Consider the following 23,209-nt stretch of genomic DNA (forward strand, 5'->3'; position numbering starts at 1 on the left):
GGCCAGTAATCCCTGAACTCGGGGAGGCAGAGACAGGCAAATCTCTTGAGTTTGAGGCTATCCTGATCCACAGCCAAGGCTACACAGAGAAACCCCATCTCAAGAAACAACAACAAAACAAAAACAAAACAAGAGTTGCAGGGATCAAGAGGGTAGCAGAAAGTGAGGGAATGGCCAATCAAATACTGGCCTAACTTGAGTCTCATGCCATGAGAAAGAGCCAACCCCAGACACTATTAACAGTACTCTGCTATACTTGCAGAGAGGAGCCCAGCATAACTGTCACCTGAGTGGCTTCACCCAGCAGTTGATGAAAAGATGCAGAAATCCATAGCCAAACATTAGGCAGAGCTCAGGGAATCTTGTGGAAGGACTGAAAGAGCCAGAGAGGTCAAGGACACCACAAGAAAACCTACAGAACCAACCAACCTGGGCCCATAGGGGCCATGAAATGGAACTAACAACCAGAGGGTACATAAAGATGTACAGCTTGGTCCTCATGTGGGACTGCTAACAGCAGGAGCAGGGGCTGCCTCTGCCTCTGTTGCCTGCCTTTGGATCCGTTTCCCCTAACTGGACAGCCTTGTCTAGCTCACTAGATGTCCCACTGCAACTTGATTTTCCAAGACAGGCTGATATCCATGGGAGGCCTCCCCTTCTCTGAGGAGAAAAGGGAAGGGGAAAATGGGGGGGGGGAAGAGATGAGAGGGAGAAACTGGGAGTAGAGGGGAAGCTCTGCTTGAGATGTAAAGTAAATAAATTAATCAATGAAAAAAAAAAAAAAGCAAAAAGCCCAAAATGACTTTAAATAGAAATGGGGAAATTCATTCATCATGACTAATAAAAACATAGGAGTCAATTAAACTCTCAAATCTTATTAAAATTATTAAGATTTAAACACGATTTTTTTTAGCTGAAAAAAAATCCTGTCAAGGTTTTTGAAATACTGTCAACCACTAACAAGATAAAATTGCAGTAAATAACAAATTTCAAATGCATGAGACTATGTATAAAGGTACTGAAAAGAACCGAAGTGTAAGATGTGGGGAAACTATGCTGTGCTATACTATAAACCCTGTAAAAAAAACATAAATCCACCGTAATTAGATCCATCTGTTGACACCTACAAAGAGAAATAAAAGTAAAAAATAACAGCACACGAAGACATGCCATTATAGATGAAAACTCTATGTTGGCATTTTAATTCATTGAAAAAACTTTAATAAGGGGGTACTGAATCCACACAACTTGGAAAATATATACACTACTTTCATTCTTTATAAAGTTTGAGTGGAGTTAAGAATTCAATGTAGGGAGCTGAAAGAGATGGTTCACTATGCTCTATTTTGTAGGGGACCATAGATTGGCTCCTACCACCCACAGTAGGAAGCTTAAAAAGTCTGTAATACCAGCTGAAGGCAGATAAGACACTTCTGGCCTTATGAATGGGCACTGACAGGCTTATCACCTTCCTCACAACACATATGTAATTCAAAATAAAAAATTAAATATTTAAATTATTAAATGTAGTAAACCAAAGATGAAAATGCTCCAACACTACTCCCAAATGTGGAGGGCATTCTTTAGATAGGACAGAAGATGGTGGCCTTAATGTACACAAAATTCTTACAAGTATGGGGCTGGTGTGAGGGCTCAGTGGGTAAAGGTGCTTGCTGCCAAGCCTGATGACCCTGGTTCAATCCCAAGAACCCACAGGATGAGAGAACAGACTCCTACAGGTTGTCCTCTGACCTCCATAGGAAAGCTAGGACACATGCATGTAAATAAAGGATTAAATAAGTTTTAAATATTTTATACTTTTTTCAAAATGTCTACATTTCATAGAATAATATATCCTGCTGGAGGTGTGCATACCTTTAAACCCAGCACTTGGGAGGCAGAGACATGCTGATCTCTGAGTTTGAAGACAGCCTGGTCTACAGAGGGAGTTCCAGGACAGCCATGGCTACATAAAGAAACCTTATTTTGAAAACAAACAATATATATATCCTAACATACTAATATGAAATTTTGAATGGCAAAAGGTATAAATATCAACAGAAATATCAGACTGGGAGAAAACATGCAAATAAAGATATTTACATATTATGAAAGAACTTAAAAAATTAAAGTTATAAACAAGGCCAAATTTTTTGTTCATAAGTTGGATCACTGCAAAAAAAAAAAAAGAGATTTGAGATGTGAGTCTGAAAGTGCAAATGAAGCTCAGAGTGATATCCAAATGGCTGAGTTTTATAAGAAAAAGGCTCTTATATGTGATCAGTAGGCTAGGGAATTGAAGAAATATATTTTCCAACCATGAGAAATAGAAAAAACTTAAAAATTAGCTTTAATGAATCAGTTAAATAAATAGGCAAACATAATAGAGACTTATTATGAAAAGTGGAGTAAAAATGAAAAATAACTACAAAAGTGCAGCCATTTACTGTAGTGGGAATTTTAGAGGCACAGAACTTAGTCCTGCTGCCATTCCCACAATGCATTAGGGCTGAGGGATCAAGTTGAGACTCATCAGCTGACCTTTACAGAGATTTCTGGGTGTACCTAGCAAGTCACAAATTCCCTTTAAAGCAGAACAAAACAAAAAAGTAATGCCAGAGGGTGAGAACATTTATGTACTCTTGTCAGAGCTGAAGGCGAGGCACGGAAACTGATGACCAGCGAGGGAATATGGATCCCACCTTACAGCCCTCTGAAGACTCAGAGGGAATTCTTCCCAACCAAGAATCCACTGGAGTGAGTGTTGAATTCTAACCTACAGAACTGTGAGCTAATAAACAGATGTTGAAGCTGTTAAATTTGTAGTGACTTGGTATACATACTGTTATCCATATAAGGCGATTTAAGCTATCCACAAACTCAAGAAACCAATATCCACAGGTATAGAAGTCAGTCAACTGGCAATTAGCATAGAAAAATCACTACAGCTACTAGGCCCTACTTCCTTCCCTTTCTCCCTCCCACCCTCCCTCCCTTACTCCCTCTGTCTCTGTCTTTGCCTAGCATCTTTGCCCAGTGGGTACAAAGAAGAAAGTGTTTCTACACACTGATAGAAATGTAAGTTATCCCAGCCTCTTTGGGGCACAATCTGTCAAAACGCATGGAAAAGCATTAAGCACACATTCTTCTGTACATTAATGCACTCCAGGGAACCTAGGCCACAGAGGCAAAGCCATCAAAGTCACAAATACGCACACAGGAGTGTTTATTATAGTAGTAAATATAACAAAGTGAATATCCACCAATATAGGAAGAGGGTTAATAAATGACACACCATAGAGTAAGACAGTCATTAAAAGAATGAGGAACTGTGGGGTGGAAAAAGATTCCCACCTGTTGTTGGATGGAAAAAGCAAGATGCAGAGAATACATGACTTTATTTATTTAAAGCAAACTGGCTTACCAAAAGATCTCATTTTACTTATAAAAGGCTGCAGGTACATGCTAAGAAATTCAGAATTGGGCAGAGTTGCAAACAGCTTTAATCCAAGCATTTGGGAGACAAAGGCAGAAGGGTCTCTGTGAATTAGGGGTCAGTATGGGCTACATACTGAGTTCCAGGACAGCCAAGACTACATGCTGAGAACCTGTCTAAAGAAAGAACCAAAAGAAATTTAGATCCATGTATGTATCGACTTTAAGGTGCTCACTAGCTACAACACATTAGAAAAGGCAGAATGCAGATAACTAAGCCAACACGTGTCCAGATGCATGCACATTTGGATGGACTGCTAGAACCCCATCAGGAAGGCTGGAGTGAAGGTGGGAGAGGACTAATTTTATGAGTGTTTGCCTTTAATTCATTTATTAGTTTGTATTAATTATATGGACCATTAGTCTTTCATTTGTGTCACATTTAGTCAGATACACTGAATTAACCCTTCTTGTGACTTTCCTGAAGCACTTACCTCTTATACTCCATGTATTTTAATTATCACTTGTGTCTCTAGCTGGAATGTCCCATTTGTCAGGTAAAGACTTTTGCCTGCTCAATGTCAGGCTCCTAGAATGGCACACAGCAGGCACTTAACTGCAAGAGAGTGTGGGAAGAAGGGTCGCCCTTGACAGGGCTAGAGGTGCCTCTTCTCCCACAGGCATGGCCCAGCATGGACAGGATGAGAAGTGTGAGGTGTAAAGAGAAAGCTGTCCTGAGTGGGGTGTTTCTTCTTGAGAGGTAAGATCCAAATTCCTCCCAAATCACGGCACAGACCTCAATCTTAAGGGCTGCATCCACATATCTAAATACACCTGAGGACTATCAAGGGACGGCCAGGGCGTGTGTACTGCCCCGTATGTGGGGAGGCCAACCTCAGAGGCTGTCCCTCAGGAGCTGTCCACTTTGCTCTTTGGAACAGTGTTTCTCACTGGGCTAGTGCTTGCCAATATTTGTAGAATGGCTGCCAGCAAGCACCCAAAAATCAACCCAAAACTGCATCCTGACATTTTATATGTTGGGTTGGAGATAGAATTCAGATTTCTAGACTTTCAAGGCAAGCACTTTATACAGCCTTTTCCTCAGCTACCCTTACCTCCAACACTTAAAGTCATGTGTGTGGGCCTTTGTGTCACCAGAGGTATCAGACTGTCCTTGAACTGGACAGGTGGTCTTCAGTGGGTAGACATGGGTGCTGTGAACCACACTAGGGTCCTCTGCAAGAGAAGTGTTTTTCTGACCTTTCTCTCTAGTCCCTAAAGGGTTTTGACAATTAATGCAGATTTGGAATTTTGTAATAAGTACTCTATACGGCCTGAATCCATTCTAGAGAGTGCATCACCAAGCAAAGTGCTAAGGGAAAAGAAAATACAGGAAAAACAAATATGGTCCATGCTCTGAAGAGCTTACAAACACAGAGGCAAATCCTTGTTTTATTTTGTTAGTTGACAAATGAGCAGCTCTTAACATACAGACTGTGAGCTGAGGACAAAGAATCAAGACAATGTGCAAAATACTTTCACCATTACTTCTTTACGGTGCTGCAGGAAGTTCTGAATGCTTTCCAAAGATGATGTATAAACTGACCACAAATTCCCTGTTCATCTTTGTACTTTCAAATTCTTTTTAAAAACACACAAGATAAAAACTTAAATGTGCTTATCAGCAGAGGCCAAGTGTGTATAAACCATATACACCGAGGGCACAGAATTACTTGGACCTACAATCAAGTTTAAATATAAAACAAAACACCTGTAATCAGGTATGTGTCCCCAAGCAGTCCACAGAAATAAAAGAGTTCAAGGCCCTGTTTAAATGCTCACCACTGGAGTGCCAGTGGTGAGCACTGGACACTGACTGCATGTCCTTTGACTGCCTACCCAGTACTAGGATTGCTGGAACTTCGATTTTATATATATATACTGCACAAGGGTTGTATGCTAATCCTACCAGTAATACTGAATTCATTTACTTGCTCTTCCTCCACATCCTTGTCAGTATAATGCGATTCTCTTCAATCACTAAAAAGACACGGAATCCTGCCATTTGCAACAGTATGCACAGGCTGAAGGACATGTCAGAAGAAATATGTCAGGTATATAATACAGACAGTGCACTATCTCATCTATGAAGAAAAGTAAGACCTCATGGTTGTTATCAGACACTGAAAGGGGTAGAGATAAGTTCTGGGGTTCTACAGAACAGCAGGGTCAATCAACAATAACGTACTAATCTCAGACAGGACTTCAGAAGGATCCACCATAAAGAAAGAAGCTTAAGGTAATGGGTGTGTTAACTACCTTGACTTGGTCACTACCAGATATATACACGAATCAAAGCACCACATTGTGCTTCATAAATATGCACAAGCATTAGGACAACTGAAAAGGATGGGGCTAGGGAGATGGCTCAGTGGTTAACAGCAACGGCTGCTCTTCCAGAGGACCCAAGTTCGATTCCCAGCATGCACATGGCAGCTCACAACCCCTGTAAACTCTAGTTCCAGGGACCTAATGCCCTCTTCTGGTCTCCACAGGCTCAGGACATGCTCAGCATGCACATGCACACACACACCAGCAGGCAAGACATTCTACACATAAAATAAATACATTTAAAGAGGAAGGGGAAGGGATGAAAGGAAACTTGCATGTCTGAGTTAGAAGCAAGCTGGCCCCCTGAGACGCATCAGGAAACTGCACAGGTTGTTTTACTGAAGAACAGCTTCCACTTAAATGAACTGAGATTAAATGCTGCTTTAGATGAATCTGCAGTCTCTGAAAGTCTGTAAACAGCAATCGACAGAACCTAACTCTAATGCTGTTAGCCCTGTGAGAGGAGCCTGCTAATAAAAGGACTGAAGCATTATACATGGCGTAAGCCTCGTGTCCACTTTAACATGTATCCAGTGCTATTTTACCGGCCAGAAGGTCCTAGAACATATAGTGTTATATTTAGAAATTAATTAAATGGAATCCATTTAAGACAAAATCAGAGCCTTTGATTTTTTTTTTTTTATATTAAAAGAGAGCATCCTTTAGTTTCAAGGAGGACTAGAAGGAATGATGCCCATGTCACAGGCCTGCCTTCTTTTCTTTTGTGGTGTGGCAGTTCTTTCTTCTTGTTATCATACAAGTTACTCAGCAAACGAACTGTGGCTGAATTTGCTTTAGCTCTAATTCAACTTTTTTTTTTTTTTTTTTTGGAAAACTTGCTTGGTCACAGACAGAAAGAGGCAGATGTCAGTGTGTTAGCATTCCAGCACACTACATGGAAAAGCACAAGGGGCACTTCTCTAACTCATGAGTGACACAGACGTTTTGCTTCTGTGAACTTTTTTTTTATATAATAAAAACAAAAAACAACTTAATAAAAGCAACTGTCTCACTTTGGGATGGTCTGGCTTTCTAACATCACCCTTAGTTTGATAATGTGTTTATGTAAATATCTGACTGCCTATTTTCTTAAATAACTTGATTTGAGGTGAGATTGGGAACCTAGAACACAAAAGCTATGGCACATGGATAGCATTCTGAGCCTTACTTAGCAGACACCTTGCTGTGGGCTCAGTGCATCAGTGTGCTACTTACCTTTATGGAGTACACAGGAGGAGAGAACATGGAGTCACCATCTGTTCTCTATGTAAGCTGACTGGCTAAACCAACTAAGGAAAAGAAAACTGACTGTGAAGCAGGCCTTTCCTAAGAGGACACTGCAGACTGTTCTCATTGAAGTCACCAGATCTTTACTCAAGCTTGACTACCATAACCTTTAATTAATCTAGAATCAATGCAAGACACGGGCAGCCTTGGGACTTGGTGAGCTTCGAAGCTGTTCTCTTTTGGTGGGGTTGTGTTAAAGCTCTGAAATCTTAAAAGATACAGTTCTGTACATATGCTGTACATATGAAGCTCTGGCTTGGGTCTGATGTCTAGCACTAATATATATATATATATTATATATATATAAAATGCCTCCTCCCCTACACACACACACACACAAAAAAAAAAGCTGACCCAGAAAAATTAGGGTTCAAAATTTTCAGTTTCACGCGGTGTTGTTTTACCAAACTGGGTACATGGAAACTGAGAAGTTCACAAGCAAAGACATTCCTTGATTACAGTACTGGCATTAACAGGAACACCAGACTCCCAAGTGTTCCTAGAATACCTTAAGTCCAGGACAGAGCTGGGATCTCTCAAAACCTCAGTTGCTCCTGGCAAACCCAGCACAGGTAATAATTATTCAGGGTCATTTCTTTGACCCGAGGCTGACCAGTAACTTTGAGTTCTCTTGATCATTGACACACCAGAGATATATTCCTCATTACCATGCCAACATATAACAAAACAGATTCCATGGTGCTGGAAGAGGTCTCTTTTTTATTCCATACCGTATTGTGAATTCAGATTGTACTGAAGACATCTTGAGCCCTGAGCAAGCAAAGCCCTTGAAAAGGAATGTTGACTTCTGGGTCAGAGGATGTAGATGATTTGGGGTTGGTAAGGGGGAAGAACATTAAATTCACATGTGTCTACAATTTAAAACAATTATTTGATCACTTGACAATATGAAACACTAAGTAAGCATACATGTCATGTGTCCTAGGAAGTTGTACTGAATTAATCTCATGAGGTATTTTAACTTACTGGCTTTCCTCAGGTCCAAAGGGTTCACAGTGGTAGCTTTTCCACCCTTCTCACAGTCTGTGCCTGAGGATTTTTAGCTCCTTTGCATTCGTATCTACTTTGCCTAATACTCTTCAATTTCTCTGCATCTTTCTCCCTCTAATAAAAGTCTCATATATTAAAGTATTTTTAACTTATTTACTGCAAAGTTATGGCTAGATTCCAAAGTTCACACAGTCCAATTCACGACACACCTATGAGCACATTAACTAATTTGTACACTTTATTTAAAAACAAATAATACACTTAGAGCCACCAAAACCGGATATCATTATTAGCTTATCCATACCCTGAATTTACAAAAGGAACTTCTTGCACCACAAAAATTAGCATTTGGATTTACATTAATTGCTATTATAACTAAAATTTAAGACACCTGAATATCAAACAATCTGGCCCAGGGCTCACCAGTTGGGGGTTTGGGTTGGAGAGAAAAGGTCATGTGGGAATCTGAACTGATGATGCCCTGAGATCCACTCCAGTAAACTCATAGTGACATAAAATAAGTGGTAGATTTCAGTATTACGAGAAGTGGTTCTTCCTAGAAATAGGCATTGGATCATATAACTGGGGTGGGAATGGGGACACTCCTTTATCTGGAATGAAAAGAAAAAGTCTGTGAAGGGGATATATTTGTTTTCTCACAAGAAGCCAACATCAGCCAAACAATGAAGAGAAAGCAGGAAGAGTGGGACATGGCAGACCAAAGACTTCCTAGTGCTGTATCACCAATCTCAGCAGCTCTCCACAAGTCAATTCAAATCCCAGTCTCTAAGACCCTTTCAGAAAGAGCTAGCATACAACGGGCAAAATCATTCTACATTAACAAGGCACTCACTGGTTCACAGCCTGGTAAAAACCCAGGCAGACATTAAGTTAATCTAAATTAACACAAACTTTCTAATTTGCACCAGAGGGATGATGAGCATGTGGTCCCAGTTAAATGAAATCTGAAAGCGTGACTAGCCAAGATCCAGAAAAGTCCTCAGCACCACTTCAGAACAGAGTTAGAATAAATAGTGGGACCTAAAGATTTCTTTTGGTCTAACATAAACATTTCAAAATTAAACACATAACAACAAACCTGATGTAAAGTTTCTGTTACATACTGGGTCAGTGTGGAGCCCACAGACACGAGACCTAGCTTCATGTTTGACACAGACAATTAGAAAGCTTTCAGTGGCAAATGCAAAACTGATTCAAATTTTTACCTGCTAAACAGATATATTCATTTTCTAATCTTCCTCTAAAATGGACTTTAAAAAATGATACATTTCTCTCTCTCTCTCTACACACACACACACACACACACACACACACACTTTTGTGCAACCAGAATCCCAGTGTCAAACACTCTAAGTACTGCAACATAAACAAACAAGTAACATAGTCATGGAGGCAATTTCTAGGCCGATAAAGTGAATAACTGTTTACTTAAGAGTATTGACAGAACTTTCTTTAAAGAATAAAGTAAGCCAAATAAAATTATACTTTTCTTTCCAGGTAAACTTTTGGCTGCTATTTTTGAGATAAGGGCTCATATAGCCCAGGCTGGCCTTTAACTCCTTATATAGCTGAGGATAATCTTGAACTTGTAATCCTATTGCCTCCACCTCTCAAGTACTAGGATTATAAGAGCGTGCCACCATGCCTGAAGTTTCAGGTAAATTCAGCAACAATGTGATTCTTGGTTAAAATATCATACAGACGTAACAACTGGGAACTAACTCCCTCCACTCACTAAGAACACTGATGGTGTTTTTAAGCCATCCTTGGGGAAAACAAAACAAAGAAACAAGCAAAAAACTAAGACTAATCCTAAATGTTTCGGTCTGCGGTGTGAGGGTACAACTGAGATGACAGAGCCTGAGAGAAGCACCAACAGATTTTTAAATTGCATCAACCATCATTTCTAATGTCATAGAGATTTGTTCTACTAAAAATGGCAGCAGTGACAATGAGGTAGATATGAGAAGTCATTTAAATTCTTCAATATTATTCTTAGGTGGAATTTTAACTACTTCAAGTGTTTCATCTAAAAGCATTTTTTACTAGTTCAATCCTCATTATATAAGAATTTTATGCCATACTCTTGTGAATGGGGGAAATACATGACGTACTAAAAAAGCAAGCTTTAGAAAATTACAACATCAATGAACATCCCATAATTCTGGGGAACCAATAATTTGTTATGAAGTTCAGTTTGATTCAAAAACAGCTATTTCTTCTTTACTGAATTTTCTAGAAATTCACATTCAGAACTCTTAGAAAGCATGTAAGGCTCTCCAAAGAGCACAACGACCATGTGTGAAATGTCCCCTCAAGTCCTGAAAGTTGAACAGATACATTAAAAGACATTGATGGTCACAAATCAGGATCTTCACAGATTGGCGCGCAACTGCACGCGCACACACACCCGCACGAACACACACACACACACACACACACACACACACACACACACACACACTCTATCACGCTCTCTCTTCCCCCTCCCACCCCGACACAGATTCAATCTTCACCCTCACTGTAAGGCTGCATTTGTAGGTTTTTTAAAAAGGCACCTCTCACTTTCTAGCTATTGCCTTCTCGATGACACATTCTGTCAAAAAGCTTGAATGTTCAATGGAAATAGTTCAGTACTGAGAATGGTATTTTTTCAATTCACATTTGAATAGCCAAGTTTTCTTACATTCAGATTTTAATAAACTAGAATGACAGTCTTTAAAACAAGCATGCTAGCCTATAATGAGTATAGTATAGACAGTAATTTAAACACTTAGAACTATATATTCTACTGTAAAAGCAAACAGCACAGCACTGGTCATACTCATTAACTTCTGAGTATACTACCTCCAAAAATGAAAACACAAACAGTAAAATGCACCCATGGTTTAGATATATATATATAGTCTATATATTATATATATCCTATAATATATATAATATATATTTATAAAATATACATACATTTTAGACATAAATTCTTCAAATAAAGAATCATTATCTCCAAAAGAAATTTATAGCAAGAATACTGAAGGAATGAAAGTCAGATAAACAAATAATTTCTCACAAAGTTCATTATCAGTGATACAGTTCAAGTTCCCCCTTTTAGTTACAACTAAATGATTATAAAAGCTAAATACTTTGCATAACTAATTATCTGTTTAATGGCAAAAATTGATAAATTTGTTCAATAGAAAAATACTGAAGGTCATTATATCACTTATTTGTCTATGGTTTGAGTAGCAAATGAGTTCCATGTGACAGCTGCGTTTTGAGAAATACTGTAAGCTCCCAGAGACATCGATAGCACATGAAAATAAGGCAGGGACCTAACCCACCTGTTGATTTTCATACTATTCCAAAACAGCTCACCCCAAATATTTATAATCCAGTAAATATTTATGAAAGCATTTCAATGATTTTGAATCTTGAAATTGTTTATCTTGTGACTTTTCATTAGGATAGGGAAAATCAAACATATATACATGCTACCATCCAGTTGAAAGACAGCTTTGGCTCATTTCTAGGCTGATAGCAAACAGGGATATTTTAGAAGAATCTCTTTCTATGTGCACTCTTCAATGGCACAAAGCACACTTCCAAAAAACTTTCAACAGTTTTATCATTTGTCCTATACTTTGCCTATTTTAGGATTATTTTTCTCTCACCCATTAACAGGAAAACTTCAATTATGAGGCACGGAACAAACAGAGGCAGACTCTCCTGGGTTCCAGAATGTAGGTGACAAGAGTAAGACAAACACTGAAGACTGTGGAAGGCAATTAAAGCAATAACTGTGCTCAGCCATCATAAATGTACCACTTCTGACTAGCATCTTCTAATACTATACAAATGTTAGATTAACAAACCCTTTTGTTCAATTTACAAAAGATGGAAGAATTTATCCATCACAATGTAAAACTCTGTATCTACATGAAAATATAAGCATTTACCTGCTAATTTGGTCTATCTCAATTTACTTGCACATACCAATCAATCTCTTAAGCCTGCTTGTTAACCAAAGATAAGATGTAGTTGTGTTAAAATACTAAAGCACGTCTATATAATAACCAGGGAAATTCAACATGAGTCTTTTAATGTTAGTGAAAATTTGCCTCCACAATGCAAAGTTCTAAAGACAGATGAGCAGAAATTTTTTAAAGGTCAATTATTAACCACATCACCGGGAGAATACTACTTCCAAGACTAGATCACCAGAAATGCCATGGCAATAGAATTATTTTAATGGGTTATAATATTTATGGGTATAATATTTTTAAGACTGAGAGCCTATGGTGCATATACTTTGGTGAAAAGGTGGACATTAATTTATATTTAATGTTTATATTGGTCTTTGTCATTTGGGACAAAAGCAGAGAAAAACTGTGAAGGGTATGAAGAGTGTCCAACAGTTATGAGTAAGAGGTCTGCATAGCTGGGCCCTAGGTTAGTCAGTAGGATTCTGAGATTCCCAAAAGCTGAACATATGGGTCACAGAAAAATGTAAACCCTGGTTAAGACATGGTTTTCTCTAGGTACAATATTGATTCACTCTTCATTAAAATGTGGGTTCTAATTAAAGAATGGGGAAGGGGGAGAAAGAACCTCGTAGACATCACAGGCATTAATTCTTCCATCTAGATCGCTACAGCGTTCTTCTCAGAGACACTAGAGAGGACTTTCAGGGGTGCACTGCCTTATTAGGCTGCAGAAGCAGCTGCCTGAGGTAAACATGCTTTGTACTATATGACATGATAATTATAAACTGTTTATGGTAGGTGTCACACAACATGAACATGAAAGGCAGGGAAGAAACAGTGAGGATTACTTGAACCAGTTACATGGGTTGAGATATGGGTGCTGATAAACAGTTTTCTCCTTTTTCAGCCACCAGGAAGTAATTTTCTTCAGTATGAAATAGTTACTCTAGTACTATAAATGCCACATTAATGAGGTGAATTTTTAAACAAGTTATTATATAAAGATGCCCTGTTTGCCCTTGAAAATAAACAATATCAAATTGGTTAAAATCTTTAGTAAAGCAGACTCTATTTAAACTATTCTTCATCATGAGTGCTTAATAGCTAAATGTTAGAATGATACCACATCTACTTTCAAATTTGCAATACAATATAGAAATCTGCTTGCAAACTAAATATTTGTTTAGCACTTCTGAATAATAATAATATACTTAACATATTACTGTATCTCTTCCTTCTAACAGGTGAAATGCTTTGTCATGTGCTTTATGAGAACGGCTGAAAGGAGAGCTATGTTAGAAACTCAACTGAACACTGTCTGGTCGCTATACACAGTGGGGTTATTAGATCAGATACAGTACAGCTGACTGCCTAGTATGGTTAGTGTGTCTCAGGGTGAGAGCATATCTAAGTTTCCGTTCTATGCACTCCCAGCCATCCAACTTTAATTATCCATTACACCATGCCCCATTTACTCAAAAGGGGGAAGCTAAACCTGTTTCGCTCAGGCCTGCCTAGCGAATGAGAACAACTTCAGAAATAAAAGTGCCTCTTTGGGGGGAAATCTGAAAGTTTCAGGCTCAAAGATTCAGCTGAGCTTGCAGCAACTTGATCACACCTTAATTTTAGAAAACACTATACGAATTGCAAAACTATACTTTAACGAAGTTCTCTGTGCTCCCTCAGCAGAACAAAAGGGCAGGGCGAGCCAAATCTTGCCCTGGTCTTCCATATCTCTGTTGTGCAGTTGACTTTTACAAAGAGCTACAAGGTGAAGCTGATGTGTCACATCATACAAAAACCTTAGCCAGGGCATCGGCTCCAGCACTGGCTATATAGCATTTGGAAGGGTGGAATGCTACATCATGGATCGATTCTTCAAATTTTTTCCGATGAGCTGTGAACTCTTGGATACATGTCTTACTTTCTAAATTCCATAAGCGTATTGAACAGTCATGACCTATTTCAAAAGAAAAGAGGTTGAAAGGAACAATTATTTCAACATGAAGATTATAAGGAAAAATAAATAATCCACAGTTAATGTACTTACTGCCAGACATCAAGTACAGGCCATTAGGATCAACTGCCAAACTTGTAACAGCTTCTAGGTGGGCCACCATCGAGTGGATCAGTTTGCCTTTGGAAAAAGAAATTGTTACTCTTTATTGACAGTTTTCTTCAGCTTAATCCTATGCCAACATCAATGCTACACTGGTTTCCCTGGTCATCCCTGTCTGTGTACCTCGTGGATCAACTTTTTCTATCAGTTTAAACAACACATCTCTCCATCTTGCCTTTGGTCATGTTAATAATAAGAAATAAAAACAGCTTAAATTTCAGATGAGACTATTTTTAAGCCAGAATAAATTCAGTGAGTTTTACATGTTCACTAATTATTAGTTAGACATCACTAATCTTGTATAGCCTTCAGTTACAGACAAATTAGATGAGCTTCACAACAAAAAGTTCAAATTCAAAGAGACAAGAGAAAAGAAAGAAAGTATGGACAGACTTTTGGTGGAAATAACAAAAAAATAATTTAGAAGCTTAAACTGTCAGCAACTAAACACAACCACAAGTGAATATATTAAAATGGCAGATAGCAAAAGAAACATGGCTGCTCACAAAAAGTTCCTCCCTCCCAATATAGCTCTGCGCATTTCCTTAGACTGCTGAAATGCAGTCCACTGAAAACTGGGAAAGCCCTATTCCCCAATTCAGCCACGACTCAACAGTTTAGTATACTCAGAAAAGATGAGCCAGCAGAAAAACACACAAAACAACTGACCTGAGGGCTTTCACATACAATGCTGAATCAAGCTATTTAACATTAAACAACAGAATATAGCTATTCAATAACTGAACAATTTAAAATAAAACGTCGCTACCAGCCTCTGTTCCAACATGTTTCTATTAACACTCACTGCTTCTGGACTGCAACAGATCATCTGTATTGGTACTTAGGTTTGTGGCTTTAGAATATGCTATCTGCTTACTATTAAACAAACTAAAGACCATTTCATAGTGTCTCTTATAGCCTAAGTAGGCAGGAATAAAATGAACAGAAACAGAATGGAGAAAGTGTTTCAATGCCTACTCTATGACTGTAAAGCTACTACCACATAGCACAATTAGCACAGTTTTAGTAGGTATTTGTTACTGTGTTAGTTTCTTGTTGCTGGTGCTGGTTTTGCTTCCGCACAACCTCAGTGCTCAGTAAGTTCTTACCTGTATTGTTATCATAGAATTTGATGTGCCTGTCTTCATGAGCAGTGATGCTTATCGGAAGAGTGGGATGACTGATGACTCTGTTTATTTGGCATGAGGAATTGGCTGCTAAAAAGAAAAAAATAAAAATCAATATAAATTACTAAATTACTCAAAATACTTTTTTCTTATCAGAGAGATATAAATGGCTAAATAGGCAGAAAAAAAGGTAAACAATGCACCTTTAATCTGGCTGTTTGTCAATTGCTCTCCAATTACTGTAAATGTAAAATGAGAGTTGCCTGAGCCTCATTGCACATCTACAGGTAATTAAGTCAGAAGTTCCTTTTCTACCATGTAAGGCTTGGCCTAGAGACACTGATGACATCAAGTCTCCCATGTTTTGTGATTGCTTGCTAATGTAATAACGTTCTGTTAGCACAACTGTAATTCCAGCACCTGGGAGGCAGATGCAGGTAGATCTCTGTGAGTTCAAGAGCAGCCTGCCTTGTCTATGTAGAGAGTTCCAGGCTAGTCGGAAATTCAAAACAAAAACAAATGCCACCACCAAAAAAACAAAACAAAACCACATTCTATTAGTTCCTCTACATAGGGAGCTCTGTTTATCCAGTTGTGATTGAAATATAAACACAAAATGAGGGCTCTGGCCTTCTTTGCAGCGTAACAGAAAAAAAATCATCTTGCATCTCACTAGATTTTGACTTTTTTAAGTAGCAAACTAAAATTGTTGTGCACGGTTTAAGAGTTTTCAAAGAGATTAATTACTATACCCAGCTTGTTATTTCCATATACAACAGAAAATGTCACCCAAGTTCTTTGTGTGCAGTTTTTCTGCTAGACTGTGTTGAAGTTAAAAAAGAAAATCAATTTTTAAAGTAAATGTGTTCTCACATTTGGGTGATAGAATGCTTCGTAATTCAAGCATTCTTCATAGTGACTCTGGCAGTTATGCTTTTGATTATGTTTAAAAACGAACACAGAGACTTTTAAAAATTGGTATACATACTTGAATCTGGATTGGATTCTAAAGTGAGAATTCGCTGTTGTGTTTCCATGTTAAAGATGCTTGTATATCCCTTGCTGAACGATGCTACCATATGGCTCGGGTCACTGCTCACTAGATCCACAGAAGCAGGGATTCCCAGTTCTAAGTGTCAGAAGTATTCAAAGAGAATGACAATTAAAAGGTCTACTTGATAAAATGCTCAAAATGCAGCAAAGCAAACCAAAGCATGATTTAGTTAGGTAATTAAGGCTTAACATTAGAACAAAAGTTATTTTATAACCTTTCAGTGATGAGTACTCCTTTATTTAATAACCTTTACCCTTAGTCTATTTTATTATCCTTACCTGTTAAATGTTTTCTACCCATTATTCTGCTAATACACTCATGGAATGCAAACTTATTTTTAAAGAAAATAAGACCATATGGATCATAAGTTTTATAGCTTCACTTCGATTTCAGGCATAGAGCAACACAGTGGAAACTCAGTATTTTAAAAATCCATCTTGAAGAAAAGAAAACAACAACAAATCCATCTCGGGCTAAGGTACAGCTCAGAACTACCATGCTTGCTTAGCATGGAGTTAAGTCTTCAAAGTCTAAATGCAAGTTATGACAGCTCAAGATACTTTTATATCCTTTGCTGAAGAATAAAGTATTTGGTGGCTAGGAGTGTAACACAGTGTTACAGTGTTTGTCTAGCATGTAAAGCACCACACAAATACAAAACAATATTACCAAGGGACTAAACCTGGAACTCATTTATACCAAAAACAGAAGGATGAAGCCAGTGTGGTAACATATGCCTTAAACCCAACTACTTGGGAAGTTGAGATCCAATGATTATGAATTTGGGGGTCAGCCTGGACTGTACAACAAATTCAAGGCAAACCTGGGCGATAGAGCAAGGCACTGCCACAATAACACAAATACATGGACTAAATATAAACATATAACAATCTATTTCACTTAGTTCAACACCTAACTAAAGCAAGGTTAATAGTTGAAAACTGAATATATGGCGGAAGACCCAGGGCTAGACAGTAAGTGAGCAGCAACAAGCAGTACTCAGCTACCAAATGAGCTACTGAAGAATCCAGCACTAAAACAGAGGCGAGGCACTGCCGTGTGCCCACAGAAAGGCTAAAACGAGGCAGGATGACATCTAAAGAGAGCAAGGATGTAGGGCAAATGGACTGTGCACATGCTGCAGGCCAGGCTAAACAGTGCCATGAGCACTTAGGTAAAAACACTAGTTATTTCATATAAATTAATAACAAACCTACCCTAAATCCCAGCAATTCTACTGCTGCGTCTCTACTATCCATAATTAGAATTTATAAATCTTATAACAAATCACTCCAAAAAGCCCCACACAAGTACAGCCTAAATATCTACCAAGGGAAGAAATGGTCCAGCTCCAGAGCTGTGTCAGCTACCAGGCTGCTGGTCACCAGGTGCAACAGAACACATCCTTAACATTTTCACTGAAATTAGTTACATTCAGTTTTTAAAATTTAAACACCATTTTCTCATCAAATGCTGTGTTTTAAAAACTATATATATAGAAATTTCAAACAAAATACTGTTGCTCCTTTAACAAACAAAGCTCTTGAAATTTATATAGTCAAGAGTTCACAAAATTACTTGGTTGTATGCTTTTTCAGAGTAGAATGCTTTGTAACAGATCTGGAAATGTTTGTTTTAGGAGTGTACCTTGGTTATCATTAAACACGCTCAGTGCTGGAGCAGCCTCAGCTGTGTTCCACAAGCGCAGAGTGCCATCTGCTGAGCAGGACAACAGGCGCTGGTGTGCCGCGCTGTAGGCCAGCCCCCACACTGCATCCGTGTGGCCCAGCAGAGGGCCTCTCAGGACAGAAGGATCTGTGTAAAACAAGAAAGTGCAAAAGCAGGAAGAAGGAAAACTGTAAAGGCATTTAGGTTCCACTGTAAAACATAAAACAGAGCATCCAGAAACAGTGTACACAATCTTCCTAGTTTCCATCTCTCTTCTGAAACGGTGTCATAATTACAATTTTGGAAATATACAAATACAGAGTTTGAAAATTCTACATTAGAATTAAGAAGCACAACTTTGCTTTTAAAGAAAGCTCTATTTTAATGCTTATTAAATAAATGGAAGGAGAACATTTTGTTTGCTGACTTTATGTTTACTTAGGTAGTAAAACTGGTAGTGAAATTAAAATGTTTTTAATGATTATCATGACATATTAAATTTGTGTTAAAACTAAAGCAGCCAATTTCTAAAGAGTTTTGCAAGAGAATTTGTGGTAACATCTAGAGACATCACATAATATAGATTCATGGCATGACACTGCTCTTAAAACCAAAAGGACTGTGTGCCTCCATAGATGCATGTGTGCGTTCTTTATATGTGTTGACGATGGAGGAAGGACAGACAGATGGACAGAATGGGTCTTATTCTGGAACTCACACTGGCCTGGAATTCATTAAATAGACCAGGCTAGTCTAAATTCACAGCCATTCTATTCTCCTGTGTCAACCTGCCAACCTCAGAGATTTCAAGCCAACACTACTAAACCTAGCGGAAAGGTCATTCTTTAACCTTTGAGACCCTTTATAATAAATATTTTAGAGGCATGCATGGGCTTTAAAACTAACTAGCTTCTGCTATTTCCCTCCAATAGCCGAATAACTAAGGGAATAATGTCAGCACTCATTTTACCTTCAAAGTTGTTTGTCAAAAACAGTAATGAAATGTGATTAAAGACAACTTATAGTGTTTCAAGTTCTAGACAGATGTCTAACATGAAGAAAGGGAGCACCAACCAAACCAGCACTTCTGTCCAAAACGATTGCAGAGATGAATCTCAAGAACAGCATGTTTTTACTTTTAGCATTATGTAGCTAACTGATTTCTGTATTAACAGGAGTCCTTCTGAATGAAGAAAAACTTATTTCTCTTTACTAATTTGTAAAACATATAATTTTACCCCTAATACATAGTATGAAAAACATGTAAGAAGTCATCTTGAGCACTGGTGAGCCACATACCATAGGAATCGTAGGGATCGACATGGGGGTTGGCGGTGCTCCAGCTCTGGATCAGGCCGTCAGTGCCTCCGCTGTAACACTGCTCCCCACTGCTGCTCATCACCACGCACAGCACCGGACCTCTGGGACACCAGACAAATTCACAGGCGCTAATGAACTGCTCTCCTCAAACCTTAATTCCATAACACAGCTTATATTCACTTAGAATGTCTACTTGCTCAAATGTCTTTCGACTCTCGGCTTTTAACAATGAATAAAAACATGACTGAAGTACTATTTATTTTTCTTTCTTTGCTAAACCAAAGCTCAGTAAATTACAGCCTTGAGGTTAAATTCACTTACTAGTCCTAAGCTAAAAATGCTTTCTATATTTTTAAGGCTTAAAATAACAGCACACATAACAAAACTAAGAATATGTTACAAGAATTAAGGCCCTTACTTCAAACCCCAGCAAAACCCAAACCTAACCAAAAGAGGGCAAGAAAAGTTCAGCAGAGGGTATATGGCCGCTAAGCCTGAAAAAAAATTTACTTTCTCATCCTTTATATAAAGAGTGTATCAATTTCTATGACAAATCAAGTAAAGATATGCTGCTTAGACATAAATGTGAACAAGAAAACGTGATTACTAAAGAAAGAAAAACCTGTTGGTTAAAAGTACAAGTGGCATGTGTGTGAGAACATGCATTTCTAAGGCAGAAACCTATGCCTCATGGCCGACAGGCAAGCCTTCTACCTTTAAGCTATATCCCCAGACTTATCGTAATTTTTATGCAGGCTTTGTTAGGGAAGAATAAAATGTAGAATTCCTTTTAAAAATTATTTTATAGCCGGATGCAGTGGCTATAATTCTAGCATTTGGGGAGGCAGAGGCAGGTGAATCTCTGTGAATTTGAGGCAGCCTGGTCTACAAAGCAAGTCCAGGACAGCCAACACTACACACAGAAACCCTGTCTTGAAAAACAAACAAAATTATTTTACTTTTTAATTGTACGTGTGGGTGAATGTTATCTTTGCACAGGTGCCCACAGAGGCCTAACAGTGATGTCGGATCACCAGGAGCTGGAGGGACAAGCTATTGTGAACCCCTCACATGGGTGCTGGGGACTGAAGTCCAGTTTTCTGGAAAAGCAGAAGCACCCTTACCTGCTGAAGTATATCCTTATCGCTAAATCCTAGTATTTCTAAGAAACCTAAATGCCTTGACCTTACTTTATAATACACATGCATACCAGGGTCCCTACTTGGCATATTTATATTATCTGCCAGGTTCTTTCACATTTACAAAAAAACCCCACCACTTATGAACAGAGAAATTATACTAAAATATGTAAGTGAAAGAATGTATGATACTCCAATCAAACTGTGTTATAAAGATGCTGGCTTAAGATAAAAAAGAATCGTGTACTTACTTGTGAGCCCTGAATGTATAGATAGGCTCCACATCTAGAGAAGTACTCCTAAATCAGAGACAGAAGATGGCTTTAAGTATTCCACATTTCAGTATTGAATAGCAGGATTAAGTAAGTCAGAAACAGACTCTGGTAGTAATGACCTCAGCTTCATGACACTGGCTCACCTAGAGCCAATCCCATCTCAGCGGTACCAACAAGCCACCACCTTAGTAGCGGCACCTTGTTACACAGCCTTCTCACACTGTCCTAATTCAGCCACCACTGGGGAGCATCGCTCTTAAGAGTACATGGGCCGTGAGGAGTAATGTCAGAATGTGACTTCTAGTTATACCATCAATTGACTAACTCAGGGATTTTTATTATTTAAGAACTTCGGATTATCCTATATTTAAAGTAAAACAGAAAATCTAGATAGTATTAAATATTCAACATTGAATAAATGAGAATCTAAGTATAAAAAAAATAGACAAGGGAAGTACTAGAACATGGCAGGATTTCAGCAAATGGTATTTTAGTGTCCCTAAAATACCATTTTCATGAAGGAAAATCCATCTATACTTCTAGTGTTTTCATGAAGGAAAATCCATCTATACTTCACTTTGCAGAAACTGCCCCAGTCATTAGTTCATTCATTACTAAGAACTGGAGTCTGAGTATACTTCATTACCTAGCAGGCAAGGACTCATCACAGACACTGGATAAAGGCAAGAACTCACAATTTTCTCCATCGTATTGCAGGGATCTATAGGTACACCTTATCTCTCCTCAAGTCATTTAGCTCAGAGGTAACTAGGTATCTACATGTGTAGGTATGTTTACTAATTTGTTTTGTTATTTTCCTAAATCATGTATTTATATTCAGCTTCATGTGACTGAGCTGGAACCAGAACTAGCATACTGTGAGCTGAGAATCTGAAAGGCAAGGTTAGGTACAGCATGGGAGAGGGCATAGCCCCTCTGCTGACCCATCCATATTCTGCAAAGACTGCATCTAGCACAGCCCTATGTGACTGCTGACAGTGATGCTACCGGTGGCCTTTAGATATCTTCTACAACTGGTACAACTTCTATGACATGTTGTGTCATATTCAGTTGTACTCTTATACCTAACAAAGAGAAAAGGTCCTGGCTAGCGGACACTGGTTCTGGATGAGGGATGGACCAATGGAGGGTGAGCTCCAGAAGGACCCCACCAAATAGATCTGGTCTAGCTTGGGGGACAATGAAGCGCTTTATAGAAAATGGTGCCTGCTGTCAGTCAGACAGCATCAAGCCAAAAACAACAGCTAAGCAAGGACAACAGTGTCCTTTGGGTCAAACTGGTTAGTACGGAAAACTTGTCAGCACAGGAGGGTCCCTAACTACTGCTCTCTTTTTTAAAATTTTTATTAATTACAATTTATTCCTTTTGTATCCCCTCTGTACCTCCCTCCCTCATCCCCTCCCAATGCCACCCTCCCTCCCCCTTCTCCAAGCATGTCCCTCCCCAAGTCCACTGATAGGGGAGGTCTTCCTCCCCTTCCCTCTGACCCTAGTCTATCAGGTCTCATCAAGCCCACTGCATTGTCTTCCTCTGTGGCCTGGCAAGGCTGCTCCCCACTCAGGGGGAGGTGATCAAAGAGCAGGACAATCAGTTCCTGTCAGAGACAGTCCCTGGTCCCCATTACTAGGGAACCCTCTTGGATACTGAGCTGCCATGGGCTACATCTGTGCAGGGGGTTCTAGGTTATCTCCATACATGTTTGGAGTATCAATCTCATTCTTTTTAAATGCAAGCTTTGTAAACAGTGGACCAGAGTGAGGTCACAGGTTGCTCTTACTTATGCCTCTTTACATTATCAGGGATCTTCATTACAGAGAAGTGGCCCCATAATAAGATAGCAACTAAAACACTTATGTGTAAGGACTGCAATCAGCAGTTGCAAACCCTTGGAGACCATCAGCTAAAACCTCAATGTCAGACCTATGAATGCTAAAGATTAAAGAACCAGAAGAGATATTTAGGAACTATAACATAAAGTGACTTTAAAATATGTCTCTTGCTGTTGACAAATAATTTAACCAAAACTTTTTTTTTTTTTTTTTTTAAAGGTAAGAGTAGAATGTTCTCACTTTTTGGCTGGGGCAGTTTTTTGCAGATTCCACATTTTCAGCGTATGGTCCTCTGATGCGGTTATTAAAACAGGCTCGATGGGGTGAAAAGCAAGGGCTCGGATGCCATCAAAGTGGCTTCTTAATGTAAACTTAGGGTTCCATGTCTTCCTCAAGGCATCTTTGTTATTTGCTATCTATTAAAGAAACAAAACACTGGTTTAGTGACAGCTGATTTGATACTAAACTATTACACTGTGTAATTCTCAAAATACTATATTTTTAAAGTAAACAACCAAATAATTAGCAAAA

At 38.6% G+C, this 23,209-nt stretch overlaps 1 protein-coding gene across 4 annotated transcripts in view; it reads right to left on the minus strand.

The window, feature by feature from the left end:
* Positions 1-8,344: 8,344 nt before the first annotated feature.
* Strn (striatin) overlaps positions 8,345-23,209 on the minus strand; it is an 85,258-nt gene continuing 70,393 nt past the window's right edge. For 2 of the 4 annotated variants that reach the window (XM_055618448.1, XM_055618466.1), the window contains 8 exons: positions 22,919-23,094; positions 20,804-20,851; positions 19,393-19,514; positions 18,073-18,240; positions 16,360-16,500; positions 15,354-15,461; positions 14,176-14,262; positions 8,345-14,085 (listed from right to left, as the gene is read on the minus strand). In XM_055618448.1, the coding sequence (XP_055474423.1) occupies positions 13,916-14,085; positions 14,176-14,262; positions 15,354-15,461; positions 16,360-16,500; positions 18,073-18,240; positions 19,393-19,514; positions 20,804-20,851; positions 22,919-23,094 (1,020 nt within the window). In that variant the 3' untranslated portion in view covers positions 8,345-13,915. The remainder of the gene's footprint in view (positions 14,086-14,175; positions 14,263-15,353; positions 15,462-16,359; positions 16,501-18,072; positions 18,241-19,392; positions 19,515-20,803; positions 20,852-22,918; positions 23,095-23,209) is intronic. The other 2 variants (XM_055618457.1, XM_055618463.1) reach the window with 2 other exon arrangements.

The sequence above is a fragment of the Psammomys obesus genome, unplaced genomic scaffold, assembly GCF_907164565.1.
Source record: "Psammomys obesus unplaced genomic scaffold, mPsaObe1.curated_primary_1811, whole genome shotgun sequence".
NCBI classification, from domain to species: domain Eukaryota; kingdom Metazoa; phylum Chordata; class Mammalia; order Rodentia; family Muridae; genus Psammomys; species Psammomys obesus.